General features: G+C 44.8%; 1 protein-coding gene across 2 annotated transcripts in view; it reads right to left on the reverse strand.

Annotated features, from left to right (window-relative positions):
• Positions 1 to 256: 256 nt before the first annotated feature.
• Positions 257 to 27,302, reverse strand: part of UBA6 (ubiquitin like modifier activating enzyme 6) — a 133,933-nt gene continuing 106,887 nt past the window's right edge. For both annotated transcript variants that reach the window (XM_073597820.1, XM_073597813.1), the window contains exons 29-33: positions 26,345 to 26,538; positions 20,922 to 21,049; positions 12,460 to 12,547; positions 4,625 to 4,719; positions 257 to 1,803 (exon numbers count right to left, since the gene is read on the reverse strand). In XM_073597820.1, the coding sequence (XP_073453921.1) occupies positions 1,668 to 1,803; positions 4,625 to 4,719; positions 12,460 to 12,547; positions 20,922 to 21,049; positions 26,345 to 26,538 (641 nt within the window). In that variant the 3' untranslated portion in view covers positions 257 to 1,667. The remainder of the gene's footprint in view (positions 1,804 to 4,624; positions 4,720 to 12,459; positions 12,548 to 20,921; positions 21,050 to 26,344; positions 26,539 to 27,302) is intronic.

Below are 27,302 nucleotides of genomic sequence, written 5' to 3' on the forward strand. Positions count from 1 at the left end.
CGATCCCAAAGTTACAACCAATGCCATTAAGAACTTTCTTCTATGTAAAGAAGAACAAGGAGTCCTGGAAGTGATGGTTTGGCCCCCACAGAGGCCAATCTCAACATCTTCACATCTGTCTGGGTGTACATGGAGACAGAAGGATTTGAGGCAGCCTACATCCGGAGAAGATCTGTGGTTAGTTCTCCAAAACATTTGGAACAACCTACCTGTCGAGTTCCTTCAAAAATGGTGTGCAAGTGTACCTCGAAGAATTAATGCTGTTTTGACGGCAAAGGGTGGACACCCCGAATATTTATTTGATTTGGATTTCTCCATTGTTTATTTACTTTCCATTTCATGTATTTCTGAAAGCATTCTTAATTTAAAACATTTTTTCACACCTACCTAAAACTTTTGCAAAGTACCATACATCTATAAATACTACACAATTATATACATTTGTTATCTTTTGTACAATCCACACTGCAGTTTAGGTTTACTGGTCCTGTAATGGAGGAATTAAATGTGTCATGTTTAAAGAAAAAAGAAATCAAACAAAAAAACAAACAAAAAAAAAAAAAAAAAAAACAGCCCCCTTAAAAGGCAAGACTTGTACTGACCACGAAAAAGTTTGAAATTTTGACTGAAACAATTACAGTATGTACCAGTGCTGAATAACTCAGAACAAAGACCAAACAGATCAACAAAGCTGAAGGCAGCAAAAGCTTGTGGGCTGATGCAGCACAGCTCCCATCATATTTTAGCAGCCAGCTGAAGGCGCAATGTATGCCAACACCAATGGACCCCTTGGATAATGGTCTTCTATTATCAAGAAGTGCATGTTATCTATGTAAATATAAGCTGTACTGAAACCACTTAAGCATTTATCAAAATCACCGGAAAAACAAGGGTGCATGTTATGCAGAAAATTACTTAACGGTCAGACTTACAGACCAACATTACATCACTTGCTCACATCTTAAGATACTAAGGCATTGTATAGATCAGTAACTCTGCTTATAACATTATAGCAAAGGTTACATGATCTCACTTACACTGTTTCCTGTTTGGAAAAGTTCCCCCTAAGGTAGCAATATCGAAAGAAGAGGGGCTTACATTTCACATTCAGGAAACAGAGTACATATGAAATAGATACACATTAGTTTAATCAATCAAAAATGCATACATACATACACACACACACACACACACACACACACACACACACACATATACATACATACAAAGCAGAGAGCTCTTGTGTGTGCATACTTGGATAAACCTACTGCAAGGCACACAGACTTATCAGTACTAATATATACAATATTCTTCCACTTATCATTGCAGAAAAGGAGGTACAATAAGGTGAACTTGAAAATAGTCTTCTTGGTCCTCCATTCATTTTTTTTCCTTTTGTTTATTCATTTATCTTTTTTTGGGGTTATAGCATGGAGTATTGCATCCAAAAAATGTTGTATTCCAGTCCACTGGTAACAAAGAAAAAAAAAAAAAAAAAAAAAAAAAAGTACAAGAAAGTATGAAGGAGACACTATATATATATGCAGTCTTTGTTATGCAAAATATTAGTGCAAATCACTACTTCCACTTGTTTCTCTTCATTAAGGCTTCACCTAGATGTGACAAGTAGTACCAACACATAGAAGATAACACCCGCACTTGTGCCATTAATTGCTCTCTTGGTTAAAGTGGTATCTCACAGGAGGCCCAGGTAAATCCTCATCTTCATTTGATTCAGGGGCAAAAGACACCGTCAGATCGACATATTTTTTATCGGCTCCTGGTTTCACAAGCTTGTGCATTCTATACAGGGAATGAAATAAAAGAATAAATAGATAAATTTGATTTAAAAAAAAAAAAAAAAAAACAACAAAATCAAACAAAAAACATTATTGGACTTGACCAGCAAGTGACATCTAAATATTGTGCTGCAGCCAAAAAAATGCTATAAACTCACCAAAAGATCCATTGTACAGTGTGTTTCAAAAAAAATGATCCAAATTTAAAACCTTATATCTGTGCAACCATGTACCACCAATGAATGAAACCTGTACTACTTGATCGGGCGTGGCCAAGAATTTCAAATGACGGCTAGATACCACTACTAGCACCCAAATAGATTCCAACCTCAGTCGCTATCAAGATGGAGTCTATGCAACAGAAGACGTTTTTTGTTCTCCAATTTAGCAAAACGGAGTCCATTAGCGGTGCAGCGTGCGTTTCGGCAGCATTTTGGGATTGCTCCACCAGTGGCAAAGAACATTCGTTGTTGGTATAAACAACTTGAAGAATCGGGGGGGGGTTATGTAAGGGGAAGCGTCCAGGGCGACCACGTAGTTCAGAGAAAATGTGCAATGAATTCAAGAGGCTTTTCAGCCTGCACAAGTCTGTTTGTTGTGCTACCCGAGAACTTGCAATACCTCATACGACTGTTTGGTGTGTGTTAAGACAACATTTGCTTCTGAGGTCATACAGATTGCAACTGGTGCAAGCTCTTTGTGTAAGTGACAGAAGAAAATGTTTGGATTTCTGCCATATGCTCTTTAACGGCATGAAGGAAGACCGATTCTTAGAGCTGTTAATTTTTAGAGATGAAGCAACGTTTCAAACAAGCGGCAAAAGTTTTGCGTCACAATGTTCACATAGGGGACTTGAGAAGCCATACGAACTTGTACAGCATAAACGAGATTCACCAAAAATGAATTTGTTATGTGTGGTTTCGTTTACAAAGATTTATGGCCCTTTCTTTGAGGGAAACATGGTTACGGGACATGTCTATCTTGAAATGCTGAAGGACTGGCTTTTCCCACAACTTATAGAAGACTCTGAAGATTATTTTTAAGCAAGATGGAGAACCGCCACATTGGCACAACCATATTTGTCAGTTTCTAAATGATACATTACCTCAACAATGGACCCAAAGACTTTGCACTACTCTCCAGACATCACATCCTGTGACTTTCTTGTGGGGAAGGGGAAAACAACAAGTTTATGTTCCACCATTACCCACTGACTTGGATGAGCTCAAAAACAGAATCACGGCTGCAGTAACTTCTGTGGAAGACGACACTCTCAGACACGGTGAGGACAAATTCAGCTATCGTCTTGATGTTATACATGCAGCAGGTGAAGGTCACACAGAGCATATATAACATGGTGGCTGAAACTTGACTTAATAGCTTGGAATTTGTTATGCAACACATTTTCATTATTAAATAATTATTTGAAATCGGGTCATTCTTTTGAAAGGACATTGTATTTCAATGGCGGAGCACAACTTGCCTTGTAATGAAAGTGACAGTAGATGCTTGTCTACAAGGGTGTTTTGGGAGGTGGGGTCACTTGCATATCCCTTTATAAACATCTGCTGAGAAAATATGGAGGATTCCATTGCCTTCAATAATTCTGAGTCATTGGGCAAACATGCAAATCAAATATTATGACTTTTCTTCTGACTTTACTAGCTGCATGCTTGCTGCAGGCAAGTGACATCGGAATTATTGAAGACACACCCAGCCAAACTACTAACATTTTTAGAAGGAGGTAATGACAACATATCGCTCTCAGATTTTGAGGCACTCCAACTATGAGAATCTCCCCCAGCCAGAAAATGATGGCGTGGGCTTTATATGATTTTTATTTTATATTATATTATATGTTCACAGTGCTGTGAAAGCAGACTAAGCATTATTACTACAGGAGAGAAGACTATACAGCTGTGGACGACTGAAGTTAAGGCTGAAGTTCAGCATTAAGTGTTTAACACTTTGAATAATACAGTGAGGAACTATTTTGTATAGAAGTGATGTCGAGATCAGGGGGCGCTTTAGCGCCTAGGCCAACAAGGTACTTATACTGTACCTTATACTTTTTTTTACAACATTATGCATCTTTAGTCTCAGAAACCCAGTGAATCCAGTTCTTTCCAAGATAAGAGTTGACTATTGAGGATGACTAGCCCCCTCAGCAACCAATTAGCATTACCCACCTTACATGTTCGACCAATTTTTAGGGTGGAACATGTAACATGTTCCCAATGCTACAGCAGCTACCCAATCCCTCCCTCCCTGTGACAGCAGTACAGGGAGCAGTTCCCTGTACTAGCTGTCAGTGTTTTAAATAAGCGTAGGCCCTTTGCGGCTGTCAGCTTGTAGTTATTGTTATTACTACTAACTACGACAGCGATGTGGAGCACCGTGGCAGTCAATTGATTCTTCATATCAGTGTATCTGCTTGCCCATACGAAATGTATGGCCACACAGATACACTGACAGATCTGCAGGAGATCTGCTGATCACTGCTGCAATGCTTCACAGGCTCCAAAATAAATAACTGCACAAATTACCTGCAAAAAAAAGTGCATTTGTAATCTGTTTTTTTTAAGTGAACTTCTCCTTTAGCTCACTTGCCAGATGAAATTAGAAAATCTCTAACATTTCTCAAAAGCGGTGACCAAACTGGGTCTGCAACATTTCAAAGCACACAGGAGATATCATAAAGAGCCACTATGTCTAGAATTAGATTTGTAGACACAGGACCTAGGGGTGGACAGGCAGTTATGTTCAGTCACAATATGTGAAGTAAAATGTATCACACTAAGACTATTATTTTATAATATACTTACGTAAGTTTCAGTCTCTTTGCATGACCAGGCATAACAGGGACATACAGCATTTTCACACCTTGCACAACCATTGTTGGTTCAATTCCATACTGCTCCTATAAAATGCATGGGATATGGGCATTTTATATCTATCATTTTATATTAATACTTTTATACAGAACACCGATTATGCTGGAAAAAATATTTACACATGATGAAATTATAACTTGGAAAACGTTTTATTATGTTTTAGGTTAAGACCTAGCATAACCCCGTTATGAACCATACTAGTACATTTTAACCAATTTTCTGAATATAACAACCCATTTCTTCTGTACCACCAAATCTAATTCTTTATACAGGTAAGGAGAAAAATATTGTAGAGGTCATTGGTAAACAGTAATTGGGCAAGTGAAGATGTTTCAAATGAAATTCCCTGGTAAACTAAACAGAAAGTTTCCCTCTAAAAGTACCAGTAAAGTTATGCGAGTATTTCACAATCACCATATAGTGAACATTAGAGCTCTGTGGGAATTCCCCAATTCTCTGGGCAGAACAGTAATACATGCAGGAAGTAAATGTTTTTTCAGTATCAGAAACAAGGAGCTTTTTTTGCCATAGTGACAGATCATTCTAAAAACAATGTTATATAATTATATCAACTGCATTCATTAGAATAAGTGATGTACATAAACAGAAGCGTAGTAAGCCTTTTCAAGCTCAAAAATATTCCTTAAGGTTTGCCTGCCACCCCTTTCCCCAAACAGCAGAGAAATACTTGTGGCCAGTTTTAGATATTTCAAGTGGACATTGCAGCTGTGTGTGACCTTTGCAAGAAATATGGTGTCTCATTTCCCATGAAGTGCACCTAAAGCAAAAGCAATCTGAGGTTTCCTGTGTAAGCTACTTATCCCCCATCTATCATGTAACAGACACCCTGTTTGAAGTCCAGCCAGAGTGGCAACCATGGCTCCCTCCATAGACACAGTAGAGCAGGCATGTCCAAAGTCCGGCCCGCTGGCCAATCGCGGCCCGCGGTCCAGTTTCGGGCGGCCCACCTTGTAATTTTGACATATATATCTTTTGTGGCCCCCAACGAATCCCCGAGCACCGGGGGCCACAAAAGATAGATATGCTCGCTGCCTTGGAGGGGGGGGACGAGCGCCGTACAGGATACAGGAGAATTTCCTGTTTACACGGCGTCCTGTGTAAAAGGAAGTCCCGTCTCCTGCACTGCCATTGGACAATTGTTTTGTCCATCATAGGAGGCGGGACTTTCAATTAAAGAGGCTGCCGATAAAAACAGGAGTTTCTCCTGTATATCTGTTGGCGCTCGTCCCGCCCCCTCCCTGTCTCCTCCAAGGCTGCAGATGGACATGAATCAGGCTGCACTGACGGCAATGGTGAGTCTGCATGTCAATACGGTGGGGGCTGCATTCATGGCAATACGGTGGGGGGCTGCATTCATGGCAATACGGTGGGGGGCTGCATTCATGGCAATACGGTGGGGGGCTGCATTCATGGCAATACGGTGGGGGGCTGCATTCATGGCAATACGGTGGGGGGCTGCATTCATGGCAATACGGTGGGGGGCTGCATTCATGGCAATGGAGTGGGGGGCAGCATTCATGGCAATGGAGTGGGGGGCAGCATTCATGGCAATGGAGTGGGGGGCAGCATTCATGGCAATGGAGTGGGGGGCAGCATTCATGGCAATGGAGTGGGGGCTGCAGATAGGCACTGAATAGGCTGCATTGATGGGCACTGACCCTTATTTTGCTTCACAGTTCTTTAGTTAAAATTTTAAGATTTTTTTCCTGAAACTTCCTTTTTAAAGTGAAGGTGCGTGTTATAAGCTGAATACAGTATATCCAAATAACACGCCCAAGCTCATCTATTCACCACACACAGCACAAAGGCAAGAGAATTCTTGTTGGGCCGTGTATTAGCGCTCAGACGAACACAGACCAACGTTTAATGGTTTAAGAATGTCAGGCAAAATGGTCGGCCCTCAAGCATGTTCTATTCATCAAATCTGGCCCTCTTTGAAAAAAGTTTGGACACCCCTGCAGTAGAGGAATCAGCACAGCTACTCCAGGACAGGAAGGGTGTTCACAAGATTACCAGGTGAAAGTAAAAGAAACAAATAAGCTGAAATGTAATAGGATTTTTATACTGTAAATTCCCTTTTGGAGTCCATTGATAGACACATGAAGTCTTAAATCCTTTATACCAGCATGCCTCATTTTGTGGCAAAGGCATCCCGAGAGTATGGTCATAAACACTAATACCGTAATACTGACATATAATCACACACATAGGTTGGACTTGATAGACTTGTCTTTTTTCAACCTCACCTACTATGTAACACAGAAGGGTGGGGCCTGTGTCCCTCAATGGATTCCAAATATTGTAAGTACAAAAATCTTATTTTTTCCTCATTCTTTGAGGGCACAGGAAGTTTTATACTTTCAGCAAGTCCAACAGCAGTCCAAATGAGGGATGAGCAACTCAAACAATTGCCAACAGGTTCACCGTATAAAACACAGACAAAATCGTCCACCTATTAGAATTTAGAGAACATATTAACAGAAGTCCAGGAGGCTGCATTGACAAGCTACCTGACACAGCAAGAGGCATTTAAAGATATATAATGGAGTAATGGGAAAGGGAGGGAACTCGATCCTTGAGACCATAAAGCTTGAATGAATGTCTGAGCCACCTAGAGATGGAAGAATGGGGGGGGGGGGGGGGTTGCCCATCCAGATTGACAAAAAGTCTTTCTGAAAAAAGTGGAGGCTGATAAGATTTGCACAGCTCAAACTACATCCAAGCAATGGAGGGAGATTTATTTTTGATGAACCGGAGACAGACAGATGGATGAGAGAACAATGGGGGTTTTTTATTAAAGCTTGAGAGTGCGAAATCTAGTGCAGCTCTGCATAAAAAACAATCAGCTTTCAGGTTTTATTGCCAAAGCTTTATTGAACAAGCTTAAGTTGGAAGTTGATTGGCTACAATGTACAGCTGCACCAGATCTTGAGCCCACCAGTTTTAGTAAATCTCCCCCAATGTCTTGGTTGAGGTGAAAGACAAAAAACTACCCTAGGCCCGAAGGAAGTCCTGGGCCTAAACACCACCTTGTGCAAGACAAAAAGAGGCTTCTTTTATAAAATAAGGCCGCCAGTTCAGACACTCGCCTAGCAGAGGGTATGGTTATAAGGTAAACCACCTTATGCGAGAGATTAGGGAGGAAGGTCTCGTGAATTAAAACTGCACAGATAGAACCAGATGCCACAAGCAATAGGGGACGGACAGGGGGAGCTACATAGGAAACCCCCCTGTACCAAAGTCTTAAATCGGAGTGAGAGGCAAACAGAGTTTGAAATAAAATGTAAAGGGCAGAAACAGGACCTTTGATAGTGTTGAGAGTGAGGGACTGGTCCAGACCCAACTGTGGGAAAGGAAGGGGTCTGAACCAGGGAGAAGCTCCTGGGGTGAAAGCCTCAGACTCAGACCAAGTAAACTACACCTTCCATGTCCAAAACTAGAACTAGTGGAAAGAAGTCTTCCTAGCCTTCAGCATTGTAGGGATCACAGACCACAAGAAGCAGGATGTCAAACTGGCCCTTGGGACAAAAAAATCCAGACTTACTAGTGGGGCCCATGGTGCGGATGCCAAACATTTTACCATGTTGGCATAGTACATACGCCTGGGCCTGGGAAATGAAGATAACTGGAATTTTCATCTCAATCCTGTGGAGCAGACAAGGAAGATGTTTCAGAGAAGGAAAGGCAAAGATGTGTGCTTACCCCATGTATCTACTGCTACCACCTACTCCCTGCACCTGGATACAAATGTGTCCAGTTTGTTGCTGGACTTGGAGGCCGAGAGGTCCTCATTCAGCGTCCCCGCACCGGAGACAGATCCTGAACATCTCCAGGTGTAGGAATCCCTTTCTCGGGCCAAGGAGCTGCAGGCACACTCTGCTTCCAGTATCCTACACCAAGAACGTACATGGCTGGATTATAAAGTTTTGCCCAGAACAGAATCTACCTCTCTTGCAAAACCTGTAGTTCCTCCCCAATGGTTGATATATATGCTACTACACTGGTGTTGTTAGATTATATACGAATTGGATGGCCCTCCAACAATTTGGTCCAACACTGAAGGGACAGCCAAATTGCTTGAAGCTCCAGGTTGTATTAATATCAGGGGATGAGATTCCTCCTATGACCAAGTGCCCAGGACTTCAAAAAAAGACTTCCTTGATTCGACACCCGGATTCCTGAGCCTCCAAGACAGTGACAGCCTGGTCTTTTTCCTGCTAGTCTGTTCAGAAAGCTTAGAAGAAGTGAGAAAGCAAGGAGGAGGCAGGGAACAAAACTCAAGTTTGTATCCCTGCACTGGAATACAAGTTTCCTAAGCATTTGCAAATGTCAACAGCCATCACCCCAAACTGGAAAGTGGGGATGCCTTTCCATGCAGAGGAAGGCCTGTCTGAAGATTTGTCAAACTTGGAGTGCCAAACTTTGCAAGTGGGCAGGGAGCAAAGCTTGAGCAGACCTCAATGCTGTAGGTAAAAAGGTAAAAGTGGTTGTAAAACCTTACATATACCCAGTGAAGTGACTGGCCTCAGGTGATACACCAAGATTTAAACAAAATCTCCCACATAAGCCGCGTCTGTTTATTTGCAGTCTTCTCTACATCTCTTCAAAGTCCAGGATTTATAAAGCTTGTCTGAGCAATCAGACAAAAAGGGGACAGAGAGCTAAACCTGTAAATCCCTTTCTTGGAGTACATTATGGGACGTGGGATAGTGTTCTAAAACACTGGGATGTCCAAAAGCAGTCCAACTGAGGGGTGGGTAATAGCAAACAAAACAAGGAACAAACCAATATGTTAACAAGGGTGGCTTGAGGGAGTCTAAAGCTCTGCCTGAGGAACTTCATGATCAAAGCGAGCATCGGCATAAACAGTCAACTTGGAAAACATAACAAATGTGTGAATTGGACACCAGGTAGCAGCCTTGCAAATCTGAACAAAAGATGCCCGATGTTAAGCCCATGAAGCACTAACTGATCCAATGGAGTGAACTTTGACTGATAAAAGGGAAAGTTTGCCCTGAGGTCATAATCTTGACTGATAAGCTGAAGAATTTACCTAGCAACAGTGGAATGAGAAGCAGGCTGTTCCCTAATGGGATATTCAAAGAGAGAGTCAGACTGATAATAAAGTCAAACAGCATGCACCATAAATCTCTTTAGAATGTTTAGAAGCTGGACAGATACAGTACAATGTCCTAATTAAGGAAAAAGGAAGAAACCACCTTGGAAAGGAAAGAGACCCTGGTCCTCAAGAGAACCAGAAATCTTCTAGGTTTGGCCTTGGATGCCTAAATAAAACAAAACTGGGCTCTTTTCAGTTTTAGAAGCAGGGGTTTTGCCACTAGGATTCTTGCCTTTTTTCGGGTAAAAGGGCTTTTTACCCATTTTCCCCCATGATTTCCTTCATAAAGATGTCCAGGGATTCACTGAAAAAGGCATTCCCCTGTGAAAGCCTTTAAGAGACTCTTCTTGGCAGATTGACATGGTCACAACAGCAGGTTGTATGGCATGGTCTGCAAAAGGTGACCAGAGCTTTATAAAGAGCTGTGAATCATTTATCCACAGGGTCCTCAAACACCAGGATATCCCCAACAAGGACAATTAAAGCGGACCTTCCGTCACTTTTTCAACTTTCCATCTATTAAATCTTCTGCCCTTGTTGTTTTAACTTTGGATAGTAAAACATTTTTTTTCTGCCATTAAATACTTTATACAGCCCACTTCCTGTTTCCTGTCTGGTAAAAAGCCTAGGCTTATGACATCATGCACAGCTCTCTCACTCTCGTGAGAGTTTGCCATGAAGAGAGATGGGATGAGTCATAAGAGATGAGAGCTGCAGAGCTGGAGGTGTGCCTCTGTGTAAATCCAGGAAGTGAACAGGCAGCAGCTTCAGATGCCCACAGTTAAAATGGCTGCAGCCAGACTCCGTGGAGGGAGATTTCTGCAGCATATTTGCAAAGTACAGAATTACAGTATATATAAAATAATATGCAAAGTGGTTGGAGGGAAGCTTCAGAATGGCAACAATGTTTTTATTACAAATTATGGGAGCAGACTGCAGTTCCTCTTTAAGATCTGGCTTTAGAGATGGGTTAGCATTCTGACTCTCCTCATGTATTTCAGAACCAGACAAAACACTATCCTCATCTTTCACATCTGAATGGGAAACAGCTAGGAGGAGGATAAGAGACAGACTGAGGTGGAGGTAGACAAAGCCTATTTGTGACCCCTGAGAGCCAAGAGCTCCAACCAAGTGAACTAAAATTTTGACATGGTAGCAGAACATTCCTCCCTCAACAAGCAAGAGGAGTGGGCCACCCCAGAAGTGTTTAACGAGACCCCTGAGGAGGGAAGCGACTTAGGCTGGGGGCAGTGGTCCAGAACAACACTGTCAAGACTCCCAGGGCAAACAGTGCATACACCACCCGAGTTTAGCTGAACATGAATCAGCGAGACTGCCAAGGCCACCCCCTTATGCCTGTGTACTGCCACAGTATATGTGTGAAAGAACTCAATACATTTCAGGGAAGGAGGGGTTAATGCCAACTGTGACTGCCACTGAAGGTAGCCGGAAGCCCAGCGGAAATGTGGCAGGCAGGAAAGACTGAGCTGGGTTGGAGTGTGTGTCTCAAAATGACGTGCGCATGTGCAGGGAGCCCAACCTAGAAGCAGGCTGCGCAGGCTCAGTTAGGGCACCCAGGCTGAAACCTGGGAAACAAAAAAGGTGTCAATTATGAACATAAAACCACCTGTCTGACTGAAAATGTCACAGCTGCAACGCTGACTGAAAATGTCACTCCACCACTAAATCCCTGGGAGACTGGAGAATCATACCTGGGCTCACATTAAAAAGGGCAATACAACTCAGTCACACATGATGAAGCTAAAGATGACTCTGAGGTGGTAACAGACCCAAAAAAATGCAGAAATCTGCAATATCATTAGGCATGCTGCAAGCAACCCCATTTGTTAAAATGGCGAGGGGGGGGGGGGGCACCAGGTACAGTGGGACTGTCCCCCAACACCAGTGTCTAAAATCAGACATGTTGCAACTATAGCACAGTTAGGCAACATACAGGCTCAGAGTTTGAGGCCAGGCCTTGTATACTCACAAAACATGGACAACTGGTAAAAGGTAAGGGTCAGGGTTGGATGGCTGGAGGTGACCAAAGTCACTAGGCAGCAATTGAAGATCCATGTGGCTCTTTGCAAGTAGGAGCAACAGGGAATAGATAATCCCTTGAGACTGTATAGCGGGAAATAGTGTGGAGAATATGCAACATCCCACCCAGAGGATGATATCAGCACTTGATCCCACAGCATCAACCTTTTCTGTGGTAAAAAACAGTAGGAAGCAGGGAATAACAGCACCCAGTGACTGATAAAATTAGGGAGCTCCTGATGCTCAGCCTAACTGGCCTACTAACTAAATGAGTCATCAGAGACAGGGCAAGAACAAATGCAATGCAAGTGGCTCAGGACCTGGAAAGCCCACAGCTAACTAAACCTGAACTCAGTAAGGAAAGTGATGCACGTGGAACCTAGTGCCTGAAGGTCGCTGGAAAATATATACAAATGTCTCTTTTTTATACAATCTCAGAAGGAGGATTTGCACAGACTCTTTCATTGTATGTTCGTTTTACCTTTATAATTTCTAGCAATGTTTGGATCAATCACACAGAAATTCTGGTAAGATATAGAGTTTACATACAGAATAAGGAAATGTGAATAAGGCAACACAATATTACCCTGACGCCATTGATGAAATCCAGTAGAGTGAAGTCTTCCTTTCCATAGATTGTCCACCTGTCCCAGATCGTGAATGAAATTCCATTTCTGTAGCACAAATCATAACGAACATTCAGATTCATATCCACAAAGACCTCACACGACTCCAAAAGGCCCCAATCACTTCCCTCTACTTCAGGAAACACTAGGGGCTGGCCAATGACCTTGTCGACACTCCATACAAATCCAATGTGAAAATTAGTGGGCTACACCAGTGATGTCTTTTGGAACAAAATTTATGGAGCCAAATGGTACATGATGCAGATTCAAACCTGGAGACAGTCACAAAAGGTGAAACATATCAGAGAGGGGCAATCTCCAAACAGGGATGTGCAGCATATCTGTTTAGCTCAATAATGTTTCTTCCAAAATAGTGACATCTTTGGTGTGCGACATGCTGATTTTCACATTGGATTTGGTTTTCCTAGTCAGTGTTCAGTTTACTTTTTATACAGCCAGGTTGGCATCATTTGTAAAAAAAAAAACACTTTTGAAGTTCCTTATAATAAATTTAGGAAAGCATATGAGCCATAATTGGTTTAACAGCATAGTAAGCTGTGGAGCCAGAAAAAATGGATACTTCTAGCACCTTAACACCACTTTATTAATCACAAACTGATAAGATATAGTATTGTTGGTAAACAGCCACATTCAAAAGTCAATCGCTCTTATTACCAGAGTGCACATTAGAGGTCATGCATGGCTGGTAAAGGACCACTTTCAAGTGCCAATAGCTCTTGGACAGCTTTCACACCGACCCGCGGGGGGCGTCGGCGGTAAAGCGACGATATTTTAGTGCCGCTTTACCGTCATTATTCGGCTGCTAGTGGGTGATTTTAACCCCCCGCTAGTGGCCGAAAAACCAAGTTAGACTTACCGGTAACTTATTTTCCAGAAGTCTTTCAGGACAGCACCTGAGAGATAGCGACTCCACCCACCGGAACAGGAAACACCTTCTTCCTCCAAACTTTAAAGGGAGGTGCCTCCCTACCATACCTCAGTTGTAATAGAGAAGACCTCCGGCCCCGGCTGGAACACATAAAACACATACGTTAGTCACAGCATAGTATATACAATACAATAGGGCGGGATGTTGCTGTCCTGAAAGACTTCTGGAAAACAAGTTACCGGTAAGTCTAACTTGGTTTTTCCCAAGGCGTCTTTCAGGACAGCACCTGAGAGGATAACAGAGACTTACCCCCTTAGGGCGGGACAACAGCTTGCAGGACTTTTCTGCCAAACGCCTGATCATTAGCAGATGTGAAGTCCAGCCTGTAATGTTTCAAGAATGTGTGAAAACTCTACCATGTTGCCGCCTTGCAGATTTGTTCAGGGGTGGCACCAGCTCTCTCTGCCCAAGTGGCCGCTAATGCTCTTGTTGAGTGTGCAGAAATTCCTGCTGGAGGAGACACACCTGCATGCGAATAAGCCTCTGAAATGGCTAACTTCAGCCACCTTGCTAAAGAGATTTTAGAAGCCTGGCAACCTTTCCTGTTGCCCGAAAATAGCACAAACAGAGAATCTGAACGTCTAAAGAGCTTTGTCCTTTCCAAGTAACATAACAAAACTCTAACATCTAACGTGAAAACAAGTCTCCTTCTCCCCTGCTGGGTTGGGGCAGAAGGTCGGAAGCACAATGTCCTGAACACGATTCTGCACTGAAGCTACCTTTGGTAAGAATTTCTGATCTGTTCTAAGTATAACCCTGTCTGGGAAGATAGACAAATAGGGTTCCTTAATTGATAAAGCATTAAGCTCACTGATCCTGTGTGCAGAGACCATGGCAATCAGAAACACTTCTTCCAAGGGTTCAAAGGGACTCTTTGTTAGAGACTGAAGGACTATCGACAGATCCCATTTGGGAAACAACTTAAGTGGTGTTGGTCTGGATCTCATAAGGGATCTGAAAAATCTGGTTACCAATGGATCTGAGGCCACAGATCTTTCTAGGTACACTGATAGCGCAGCCACCTGCACCTTCAAGGTACTAACTGCTAGTCCCTTGTCAGCACCAACTTGTAAAAATTCCAGGATGGTCACAAGACTCCCTGGGTCTTGGGCAGATGAATTACACCATGTATTATAAACCTTCCAGACCTTGGAATAGATATTCCTAGTCACCCTTTTCCTACTTGATAATAGTGTTGAGATTAATCGGTTGGAAAAACCCTTGCTTCTTAAAAGCTGCTCTTCAGATACCAGGCTGTGAGAGCCAAAGTGGCTACCTCTGGGTGATTTACTGGACCCTGAAATAGTAAATCGTGCCTGAGGGGCAGATGCCAATAAGGCCTGACCGCCATTCTCAGAACGGTTGAAAACCAGGCCCTTCTTGGCCAAAAGGGCGTGATTAGGATAACCGGTACCATTTCCTTTAGAATTTTTCTTAATACTAAGGGAATTAACTGGAATGGGGGGAAAGCGTAGCAAAGATGGAATCTCCATGGATACGCCAGGGCATCTGTTCCTAGTGACCCATCGTGATTGTTTAGGGAAAAAAATTGCGGAACTAAGGCATTCTCTTTTGAGGCGAACAGGTCCACCTCTGGCAGCCCCCACTTTTCCCCAATCATGGCGAAAACCTCTGGGTTCAGCGACCATTCCGCTTCCTGAATGGGGTTTCTGCTCAGGAAATTCGGCACCCCGTTCAGGGATCCCTTTAGATGGACTGCTGATAGAGACAGCAGGTGTCCTTCTGCCCATCGGAGAATGCTCATGGCTAATACTTGCAGCGATTTGCACCTTGTACCTCCCTGCTTGTTTATATAAGCCATGGCCGTGGCATTGTCTGTTAGTATTTGAACATGCTGGGCCTGGAGCCCCTGAGCAAATGACTTCAGAGCCAAGTCGATCGCCTTGAGCTCTCTCCAGTTTGAGGACTTTGTTGCCTCTTTCCTAGACCAGTTTCCCTGAGTGAAACCCTTTTCTAGGTGGGCTCCCCAACCCCAGGAACTGGCATCGGTTGTCAGCCTTTTTCCGATTGGAAAGGCCCAGACTAACCCCTCCGATAGGATATCCTGCCTTTTCCACCACCATAGTGACCTCTTCACTTGGGTTGGAACTTTTACCTCTGATTCTAGGGATTCCAAACTGCGATCCCAAGATCTCAGAAGAAAGGCCTGCAGATGTCTGAAGTGTAGTCTTGCCCACTGAACAGCTGGCATTGACGAAGTCAGAACACCCAGAGCTGACATGACCAATCTTACCGTCAGCTGCTGGTTGGTCTGCAAGAAAGACACTGTATCCTGGATCTTTTTGGCTTACCGAATTTATTATATACCCTAGAAACCGAATCTCCTGAGATGGTTCCAGGGAAGATTTTTGGAGATTTAGGATCCAACCTAGAGACTCCAGATGGCTGCATGCTCTGCTTAAATTGCTCCTCAATTCCTCTCTTGAGGGGGCGAAAAATAGCAGGTCGTCCAAGTAAGGAATTACTGCGATTCCCTGAAGACGCAGCGGAGCTAGGGCCTCTGCCATTACCTTGGTGAAAATTCGGGGTGCGGATGATAGCCCGAAAGGTAGGGCTCTGAATTGCAGATGCTGAATTCTGCCTTCTATCCTTACCGCCAACCTGAACAACCTCTGGGACTGGGATGAGATTGGAATATGCAGGTATGCATCTTTTAGATCCACTGACGCCATGAAACAACCTGGAGTCAGAAGATTTCTGGCGGTGAAAATTGAGTCCATCTTGAACCTTCTGTATCTGATGGCTCTGTTTAGTGGCTTTAAATTGAGAATTAATCGAAATCTTCCTGTTGGTTTTTTTACCAGGAAGACATGCGAATAGAAGCCCTCGTGCCATTCTTCTGGTGGCACTGGGATTACTACACCCTGTTGCATCAGTTCCTCCAGAGAGGACTTCATGGCCAGGGCCCTTATTGGATCTCGAGGAGCATTTGATATCAGAAACCTTCTTGGGGGGCTTCTGGAAAACTCAGGAGTATAACCCTGCGAGAGAGTGGGCAGAATAAACTGATTTGAGGTTATCCCTGACCACTGCGGAAGAAACTCTCGTAATCTTCCGCCGACCCGCAGAGATGAGTCATTGTGAGTTTTCGGCTTGTGAAGGAGGACGGAAGAGAATTCCGCCTTTGCCCTTCGCTTTTTGCGAGGACCAATTTTTCCTCCTGCCCTGAAACTTACTTTCCTGCTGTTGCTGTTGAGCTTTTTGAGGTCGAAAAAGACGTTTTGGAATCTGCTTTTTCTTTTTGACCGGGAAGGACTTCTTATCGGCAGTTCTGTCTAGGATATTATCTAGATCAGGGCCAAAAAGAAGGTCACCTGAAAAGGGAGTACCACAAAGTTTACTCTTTGAAGCTGTATCACCTGGCCAGGTTTTTAGCCATAAAGCCCTCCTTGCAGCATTTGCTAAAGCTGCGGACCTAGCTGACATCTTGATAGCTTCAGCCGAAGCATCTGGAATATAAGCCACCGCAGAGATCAGGGTAGGAAAGGAATCTAAGATCTCCTGCTTGGGGGAATCCGCCACTATATGGGATCTAAGTTGGTTCACCCAGTATTCCAGATTCCTGGCTACACAAGTTGTGGCCATTGCTGGTTTTAAATTGCTCATGACTGATTGCCATGATCTCTTGAGCAAAAGATCCATGCGTTTGTCCATTGGATCCTTCAGAATCCCCATGTCTTCAAAAGACAGGTCTGTGGATCTTGAGACCTGTGAAAAGGCCACATCCAGCCTGGGCACCTTATTCCACACCGCAGAAGGGTCTTCCTCAAAAGGGAAGCGCCTTTTGTGGGCTCTGGAAAAAAAAAGGGCTTTTTCTCTGAATCCTGACATTCTTTAGTAATGGCGTCAGAAATGACCGAATGAACCGGAAATATTTGCCCCTTAGGCTCATTTAACCCTGCATACATGCGGTCATGAAGAGATAACTCCTTTTCCTCACTTAAGCCAAATGTAACATGGATAGCCTTAAGGAGTCCGTCTACCTCCTCTAGGGAAAGCTTAAATTTGGAAGGAGCCACCTCCGCTTCCTCGCCCTCCTCCTTCGAATCTTAACGGAAGGAGTAGGGGACTGCTCTTCCCTGATAGAGGGGCCTTCAGGTAAAGCTTCTACCATGGGGATAGAAATAGAACCCTGGGAAGCCTCAGAAGTGGATGGCTGACTAGCAGCTGGACTGACTAAAGAGTCAAGAAAAGTCTGAATCGTGGCGTATAGTTCCTTCTTTACAGAGGCAACCAGGTCATCACAAACCGAAGCCGATTCCTCCTTTACTAAAGAAGTGATGCATGTACTGCATAAGACTTTTTTCCAATTTTCTCCCATTTTGGCCCTGCAAGAAGGACATCTCTTTTCTGGGTCAGAGCTTTTAGCCTGTGAGAGAAAAAACAAAAAAAGGGAAAAAAACCAGGGGACCTTTTAGTGAGACCCGGTCTCAGCTACACAAGAATCACCCACAGGTGCAATAAGAAGAAACCAGTCAGCCTCTAGTGCCCAGACAGGCCCCTTGCCACTAGGGGGTAGAGAAAAAAGAAAATAGACCAAACCCAGGAAAAGGAAGAAAGGCAGACTTAAACTGCTGCTCCTACCTGAGCTTTACTGGCGCCTGTGCCTGTCCCCACCGCTGCAGACGCTGAGTCCTCCATCTCTGGTGTGCAGCTCTCCACCTGTGGCTTCATATGCCGCTTCCAGACTCCCATAGTGCATCTGCACTGGACCGGAAGCGGAAGTAGGCGCCAGTTCCTGTCCTCCCTCCTCCCCTCTTGCATCCACGCCGGAAATGACGCTTCTGCTGACCCAGTGACCCGCCTTGTCACTTCCGGTGTGCCTGCCGGCAAAAAACATGGCGGCGGCGCACGCGCACCGCCGCTCCTACGACTGCTCGGATCACCGGGTCCACGGCTCTCACAGAGCACCAGAGGGGAAGAGGAGCCCGATTGCTACTGCTGCAAAGGCTTGGGTAGGCCGGGAGATCAGCGGGTCTCCTGAAGGAGGAAAAACAGAAAAGAAGCCCCGTCTCCCAGGAGCACCTGAGAGACCCTGACTCCCCTTCCAAAAGATGTTCCCTCCGGGCCGGAGGAAACACAAAAACTGAGGTATGGTAGGGAGGCGCCTCCCTTTAAAGTTTGGAGGAAGAAGGTGTTTCCTGTTCCGGTGGGTGGAGTCGCTATCTCTCAGGTGCTGTCCTGAAAGACGCCTTGGGAAAAAGGGTTAAATACGCCTGCAAAACGCCGCCGAAGTAGCGTTTTGCCAACGGTATTGCAGCGCTGCCCCATTGATTTCAATGGGGAGCTGCAGTGGAGGAGCGGTGAGTTCACTGCTCCTTCACCGCTCCAAAGAAGCTGCTGGCAGGACTTTTTGTGACGCCCTGCCAGCGCACCGCTCCAGTGTAATAGCCCTCGGGCTTTCACACTGGAGTGAATGGAGTTGCTTTTTTCAGGCGCTATACAGGCGCTATTTTTATCGCTGTAGCGCCTGAAAAACGCTGGCAGTGTCAAAGGGGTCTTATTAGGAGCTCTAGCACGCTGCAGCTTTAACCGACCGTTGCTCGTTGCTAGTGAGATCTCTAATGTGCTTTCTAACTATAGCTATATACATTCTATAGCTATTTGCCAACTATACAGTTCCTATAGCTTTACCAGCTCAAGGCTGGCTCACACCTAGGTGCATTGGGAATGTGCTGGACAGGTTTGCCCAGTGCAGTTCCAACACAAAATGAGGTAAAAAGACTTGCTCCTTACATGGCCAGTGCACACCACCAAGCTGCAGTGGTGTACACTGAAAAAAGTACTGCATACACTACTTTTGGTGCAACACAATCCACTTCCTCGTCCTACCCTGGTGTAGTATATTTTAATCTGAAGTATATGATGGTCTTGTGGGCAGGGCAGCATATTCTTTGATTACATGGTTGGGGGATCACTGTGGTGTAGCAATTAATGTTAAGTTTTAAATAACCTTTACACTAGAACGCTGTGCAGGAAACCTGCGCTTTGTTCTGGTTTCCTGCACCACATTCAGACTGCACTGCCCTTGCGATCTGCAGCGGGTGTCAGTGCAAAGTTAAGGACACCCCAAATGCAGGTCGTTTGCCCGCACCGAATCATATGGTACAAAACTATGCAATCTGGTTGTAGTGTGTTTCCAAGAGTAGTGTACACACAACTTTTAGTGTGGTGCGATTCCATCCCACTGAAAATGAATGGAGCTGCGTTCGCACTGCACAGAACCTCATGTAAATTGCACAGCGTTCCTGGGAGATTTACATGCAGTTCCTAGTGTGGATGGGCCCTAAACATACTAGGCAGCCAGAAAAAAATACTCATGTTTACTTACTGGGTGTTAGAGCTAAGACAGCAAATAAACTTTGTCATAACACAACAGTGATCATTACAATTGACTTCAGGAAGTGGAATTGTTTTACACTGCAGACAAACAGAAACAAAAATGCCTAGCATACATGAAGTACACATAACAACTTTCTTCCACCCCATCTTTCAATTTATAGGAATAAAAGAAAAAAAGAAAATATCACCATTGCAATGGGGCCCCCCATGCTGCAAAAGTTAACAGCTCATTTAGTCTAGGGCAGAGGATTAAGGAGTAAATGCTTACCTTACTCCTTGCTTCAGTAAGCTCCCCCTGGCACTGTGACCATTTCCCCAGCAGCCTGCTCTCTAAAGGGGTCCATAGATGGATCCAAATTCGGCCAATTCTGCAGGGACCAGTCGAATTTTGATCTATGCATGAGGACTGATTATACAGAAGTCCATCTACAAATCGATATCCGTACAACCACCCTGCTGGAAAATGTCCTCATTATTAGCACTGCAATCTATAGCCTGCTGTGCTAATAAGTATATACCTCCCCGCTGTGAGAATACAATGACACAGAGGGAGGAGAACCCCATCCACCTCAAATGTGTGGAGGTGGAAATTGGGTCAGTTTTTTTGTTCAACCAACTGAAACAGTTAGAAAAAAAAAAAAAAAAAAAAAAAAAGAAAGAAGAAAAAACAGACTCATCTATGGCCAGCTTACGCTGCGACTGGTTGCACTCCAGTCTCCCCAGCATGCTATGCAGGGTTAATGTTCCTGTATTGTACGCAATGATGTTCAGGCTCCCGCCCACAGGCTGAAGCTTCAGACAGACAGTGGGGAGAGAGTGTTGGAGCCAGCAGGAGCGAAGATACAGGTAAGTGATAGAGCCTCTTGTGAAACCCCCAAAACATAAACAATTATCCTTTGAAGTGTGCGGTAGGGTCCACTGCCAGGGTGGATTTTTTTCCTTGAGGGGACATTAAAATATGACAATAGTAATTACACAAATGAAATTGATGTAATTACTTCAATTTCTCTTATAAGATCTGATAATGAAATATAAATGAGACTTCATATAAAATGCCTAATGAAGGGAAAACAAAGGATATGCCTTTATGACATTCGGTCATTACATTACCTGATATGTGTTCTTTTTACTTCTGCTGTCTCTGTGAACACAATGATTGGAATTGCAAGGTTAAAGAAACAGTTCTTGTAAGCTTCAAATGGATGTCCGCCAACCAATTTAATCAACTCCAGGGCAACCTAGGATGGAAGTTAAATAAGTAGGCTGAGTAAGAATTGATGATTTGCATTTCCTGAGTAATAATACTTTCTTGTGAATTAATTAATTTAACAAAGAACAATAGATCAGTACAGATTTTAAAATAAGATGTTACAATTACAACAAACACTAACATAAGGTCAGCTGCAGCTTAACCACATGTCGCTTTAGTCAAATATCCCTGTACCTCAGGGCGTGGGCTTCAACTTCCAAGCTGTCAAAGCTAGCAATCGTAAATCAGGATGGAGGATTGGACCACAGGTCTGGCTGATCTGGAAGAGCCCATGGCTTGTCTGCCACGAGATTTACGATGTCTGCATACCACATTCACCTTGGCCAAGTTGGTGTGATCAAAATCACCAGAATGCCCTCCACCTTTATCCTGCATAACAAGTGAGGAAGAAGCTGCAGCAGAGGAAAGACATAGATCAGGGAGAACTGACACCATAGAGGTATCGGGGCATCCACCACAAGTTTGAGGATCCCTGGGCTGGGACCAGTGGCGTATCATCCATGGCTGCAACGTGTTCATTTCACATGGGCCCCAAGGGGGGTGGGGGCACTGTGCTCTGACACACACTACACCCATGGATGCCAAGATGGGGGAGCAGTAAACATGCACCTTCACCTGTGTAGCGGGATCCCATGCACACCCAACCAATGGCACAGCGAGCAGGGGGGGAGGCTGGTCCCAGAGAGAAGGTAGGAGCGGGGCGCTCCCTCACTAATGAGAAACGCTCCTCATTTAAACAGCGGGGACCCCAGCCCGTAGGTGGATGGCTGGTGAACCATGCAGAGTGCCCTGCCGCCTGGACGGAGTGGGGGTCAGATAGGAGGCAGCAGGGAGGAGGGAGGTGAGCAGGGGGCACAGGACATTCTTTGAAGTGGCAGGATGGCTCTTGTGGCTCAGCTCTCTCTGGCATGTCACATCTCAGTCGGGCTGGGAGAAGATCGGCAGAAGGAGTGGAGCAGCTGGACACCTGCTCCAAACCCTCTGCCTCCTGACCACCACATCCCTGTGGTGCCCTCGTACCCCCCAGCTTATGAGCACCTCTTTACCCCCCACGCTCAACCCCCTAACTGGTACTGCACGAGCCCCACCACCCATCTCTGCCTGATGACCTGATGCTGGAGAGGTTCTCCTATGTTCTTGAACACTACCCCCTCCTGTGAAGCTGTCCCCCACCTGTCCCTCTGTCCACCTCCTGTGACGCTGACCCCCACCTGTCCCTCTGCCCTCTGGTTAGTCCAGAGACCAATGAGCCGGGGGCTGCCGGGTTGACTGACAGGGGCAGCCCCGCACCCAAACTCGTCTTATGTTTTCACCTCAGCAGTGTAGAGGCTGCTCAGCCTCAGGGTGCAGGTGGTGACATCTGTGAGGAGTGCAGGGATGGGAGAGGATCTGTCTGCACAAGAAGTGCGGGGATCCCGCGAGTCCATTAATGAGGAGTATCTGTCTGTCTGCCCGCATTATGATCTGCACAGGGACACACGACCGCTCTGTCCATCACTCAGCCACATACACACTTTTCCATGTGCCCACACACACACACACCAAGACACATCACACCTTTTGGGGATCACACAAACACACATACAAACACACACACGCCAATACATAGACACATACATATATGTACAGGGCCAGTGGCAGCATAAGGCTGTTTAGGCAGCTGCCTTAGAGCGTCAGGACTGGGACACTCCTCTCCCTGCACAAACTACCCACCGCCATACATTCCGTATCCCTCTGCCTGCACATACTGCTCAACCGCTATACACTCTGCACTCCTCTCCCTGCACATGCCACCCACTGCTATACATGCCCCGCCCTGTCCTGCACATATTACCCACCACCGTACACTCCACACATTCCCTATACAACCTTACCACATTCTGCACTATGAAATTCATTTCAGACTAACCACAATTCCTTTAAGCCACACCCAATGTTTAGCACAATTTAAATCATGCCCACATTTCGCCTCCGCGAAGCGCGCTGCATTTTGATTTTCCTCGATCTCTAAGACCTGCTTTTGATCTTGCGCACAGCCAACTGATTTCTTGATACACGTCTGTTTGGCGCAAACCTAATCAGCTTGTTGCTGAATCTGGACACCTTAAAAAATATCCCATGTCCCCCACCACGCACAAATCACTGGGAAAACCTCTGAGTAAAGTGCCCACTTGCTTGGATTTGGCAGTTGATGGCTGAGAAAGGCTGCCTGACACTGGGAATGTGTATGCGAGAGAGAGCTGTAACAAAGCTCTGCCTAGGTCAAGATCAGGTCAACGTTCTCTTGAGCAGCACATCTTCTTGTCCCTGCTTGATGTTTGACGTATGCCACGGTTGTGACATTGTCTGACTGCATCCTAATAAGAAGACCCTGAAGACAGCCAGACCAATGCTGAAGAGGCAGATGAATTGCTCAAAGTTCCAGAATATTGATCGGCAACCTCTTTTGACAACCATGCTCCCTGAACCAAGCAGTTCTCCAGAACGTCTCCCCAGCCTAGCAAGTTACATCCTTCAAAGTCATCGAAAGGAAAGATTTTTTTTAGCATCCAGCATAGGCATTCCAGCAGTGATCTGGTCTTGGGAGTCATTTGAATGGGTAAATAAAAGGACTGTTGATCTTTCTCCCACACTTATCGGATATTTAGTTGTAATGCCATGGAGTGAAACTGGGCAAATGAACCTGCAAAAGAGAGTAGGGCCAGGACTAAGCTCAAATACTGCAGAAGCTGTTTCAGAACCAAGGCCGACTTCTGAAGGTTCTGTACCCAACAGAATTTTTCCAGGACTTACACTGTTTGACGAACATTTGATGCCAAGGTATGAGGGTGAGAAGTAGGTCATCCAGGTACCCCACTATGAGAATACCCTATGATCTCAACAATCCCAGAACCATTCGTCTCTCTGGGAAGAGGACTGGTTTCCAGACCCAGTGGTCCAGTTCTTCTTAAGAAACTGCGTGGTAAGCCTCTGTTTGAAGGTATTGGCCTGCTCCTTATGAAGGGGGTGCTTCTTGGCGCGTTTTTTTTTTACCTATTTTTGCCTTCTTCTAGGAGATAGTATGCCTATACCCACAGTCACCTTCTGAATGAAGGCATTTAAGCAAAGTTCTGCTGACTAGCACATGAGGCACAGGATCCTCTTCATGGACAGACATGGTGCCTAATCTGGACAGATGGAGTTCTGCATGACAATCTGAGAAACGCAAAACAACAGGAAAACCCCCAGGTACTGCCATATGGCAGCTTTCCCTGGGTCCCCTTCTCTGGAACGAAGCATATGCTTTGCTCAAATTTTAAGGGCTTGGTCAACGTCAACTGAAGTTAATGCCGGCTGCAGTGTTGCCCCAACCAGAAAAAAAGGATGCCTTAAAAAGAGGGCCTCAAACCCCTTATCTGTAGTGTCTTGGAAGACCAGGACCATTAGTAGGAAATGGCTGGCTGGGTCAGCAGGTGAAGAACCCCCTTTTTGTAGAATTCATCCTCCATAGGGTTATGCTAAGCAAATCGGTTCGGGTGGAAAGAACACCATCTTTGGTTGAGCCCAATCATACATCAATTCCTGCAAATGAGGATGGACAGGAAAAGATTTGGGGTTCTTAGGCAGTCGCCAGAACCCAAACCTAGTGACTGTTGGGAAAAAGAAGACTCTGGAAGCAGCAACTTCGAATTTGTGTATACCACATAGGCCAGAAAGCCCACCATGGTCTTTTTGCGACTGAGACATCCCCAGTGAGGTTCCCCAATCCTCACTGGCCTTTATGGCTTCCACTTTCCCCCCATACTTGTTCAAAAGATGTTCCTCCAACACCTCATCCTCCTGCAAAAGGGGGGGGGGGGGGGGGGGGGTTGTGAGGTGAGTACCCATGCTTGCATTATTCTAAGAGTTTTAACCGATTGAGAACCCCTGACAGCTATTTACATGCACCAGAAATGGCCCCTTTCTAGATACAAAGAAATTGGATGAAAGTGCCCCTCAAGCAGTGGAAATACCAGATAAGGTCAGGGATTCAGAACTAAATAGACCCTTATGGTTGCAGGGCAGACTATGCAGGGGGTCCTACCTACCAGAAGGGTTTGGGAGCCCACCCCATTATCCTTTCCCCTACCTATCTGTCTGCACAGTGCCATGGCTTGCTGACGTACTAGATCTGTACAACATGGGAGTGGTCTTCCAGCTGAGAGGAGCATCTGGCAAGAACCAAGACACCCGATGGTGGCGCAAAAACCCCTGCATTTTGGTGCTCCAACAGTACTTGTGGACTCTTATCAGCCGATGTACCTGTATGGTAAATTTAACATGTGACTGCTGCAGGAGAAGAGGCTCTTTTAAGACACGATCAGTATACGCGTGTCCCAACAGACCAGACTCAAGAGGACACCCACACGTGTGGCCTTATGTCAGACAGCTGCATGTGCATGATCCCACCTTTCCCAAACACCACTACAGCAGTATAGAGCTCCATCATCCACACAGTACACCCATCCAACAAACAGTATACTAAGCACCAGCCTGCACACTGGGAGCACTCTGGGGATCACCACAGTTACATCACTGGTAGGGACACTGCAACTCTGGCTGCAGGGCCATATAAAGGTCAAACATCATCTATCATGGTGGGCATGTCCCAAAAGCATTTAGGGACACAACTTCCCTGCAAGAAATCACATCCCTGGACCTGTACAACACCCTGCTAATAAGGTCTGGATACAAAATGCCCTGTTAATCACTGCCTGCAGAGTCCAGCACCAAATGGCAACCTTACAGGTCATCCCTGTTGCCCAAGATCTTCCATAGTGATATCTGGGTACTTCTCACTCTGGGCCCCAGAGCTGTAGGGAACAATACAGATCAGGCCCTTCCCTTCCCCAAGCAAAAGTGTATAGAATAGGCAACAGAAGACTGCGGGCAAAAGTACCCTGTAAAGGAAACTTCATAGATGCATCCATCAAGAACATTAGCTAAAATTGAGTCTTGATGAGCTAGGAGGGATTATGCCTGGAAAACTGCCTTTTTTTGCCAATCCATTCATCTGAAGAGCGACAGCATAACCCAAGTAGTCCTGAACATGAAGAAGCCCCGTGTTCTGTGATGTACAATTAAAAAGATCATTCTTGAGTCGGCCTGCACCAACACCTCAAACTTCCCACCTACTGTCTGTATGGTGGCTATTGGGACGTACAGTTTTTTTTCTTTGCTTTTATAGAACCCGTAAAAGTTCCAATAGTCTTTCATGTTGGGTTACAAGCATATTACCACTTACCAGGCCAGAGACAGCAGCTGTGGCTGTAGCAATAGCGGGGATTATCTTTCCGGCAATACGCTTGGTCTTCAGTCGGTCAGCTGGCTCAATATTATACATTTTGGCTCTCAGGTTGGAAGCTGCTGTGATGAAGTTGATATGTTCATTGCTGTCGTCATCTTTCTCAAATGATATCAGCTTCATATGGAGGTCATCTAGCAGAGAAAAAAACAAAACAATTGAGAAGTAAACAGAACAACCAATTAACAACACCCTCTATCAGTAGAGTTCAATAATTGCTGCACTTATGCTCAACAAAAGTCAACAACACATTTTTGCTAGGAACAAGCAAGCCTATACTATGTCATAGTAAGGACTAAAAAGAAACCACCAGTTTCCAACAAATCACTGGTGGTGATTATTATTATTATATAATTATTATGAATAATACTACATTTTGTGAAGTAAAATTATATGGTCTTATGTGGACTTTAACAGGTATACTCCAGAGCAACTTTTACATTTTGGCTATTGGCCTTTAAAAAAGTAAGTATATTAACTAATCTTTTTCACCCAGATTTTTTCAGTTTGTGCAGCATTTTAGCAAAGGGGTAAGGGGCCATTACTAAATAAGCAGACCTTGCATGCAGTGCAAGGCCTGTTTTAAATATATATAGACATCTGGTACAAAAAGTGACAAAGGTATTTTCAAATGTTTCTTTGGTAAATAGTGTTATGGTCTGTGTCCTATTGGAGAGAAGTGTTATTAGGTTTAATTAGGAAAAATAAGGGGGTTACATAGTTAATGTACATAGTAGGTGAGGTCGAAAAAAGACACAAGTCCAACCTATGTGTGTGATTATATGTCATTACATCCCTAGTGCCCAACCTGCGGCCCTTTGGCATGTGATGTGCGGCCCTTGGACCTCAGCAGTCTGTACTGAAAACGTTGATTAGGAGTAATAGCAGCTATGTCTAC

Source organism: Aquarana catesbeiana, linkage group LG01 (genome assembly GCF_042186555.1).
Source record: "Aquarana catesbeiana isolate 2022-GZ linkage group LG01, ASM4218655v1, whole genome shotgun sequence".
Lineage (NCBI taxonomy): Eukaryota > Metazoa > Chordata > Amphibia > Anura > Ranidae > Aquarana > Aquarana catesbeiana.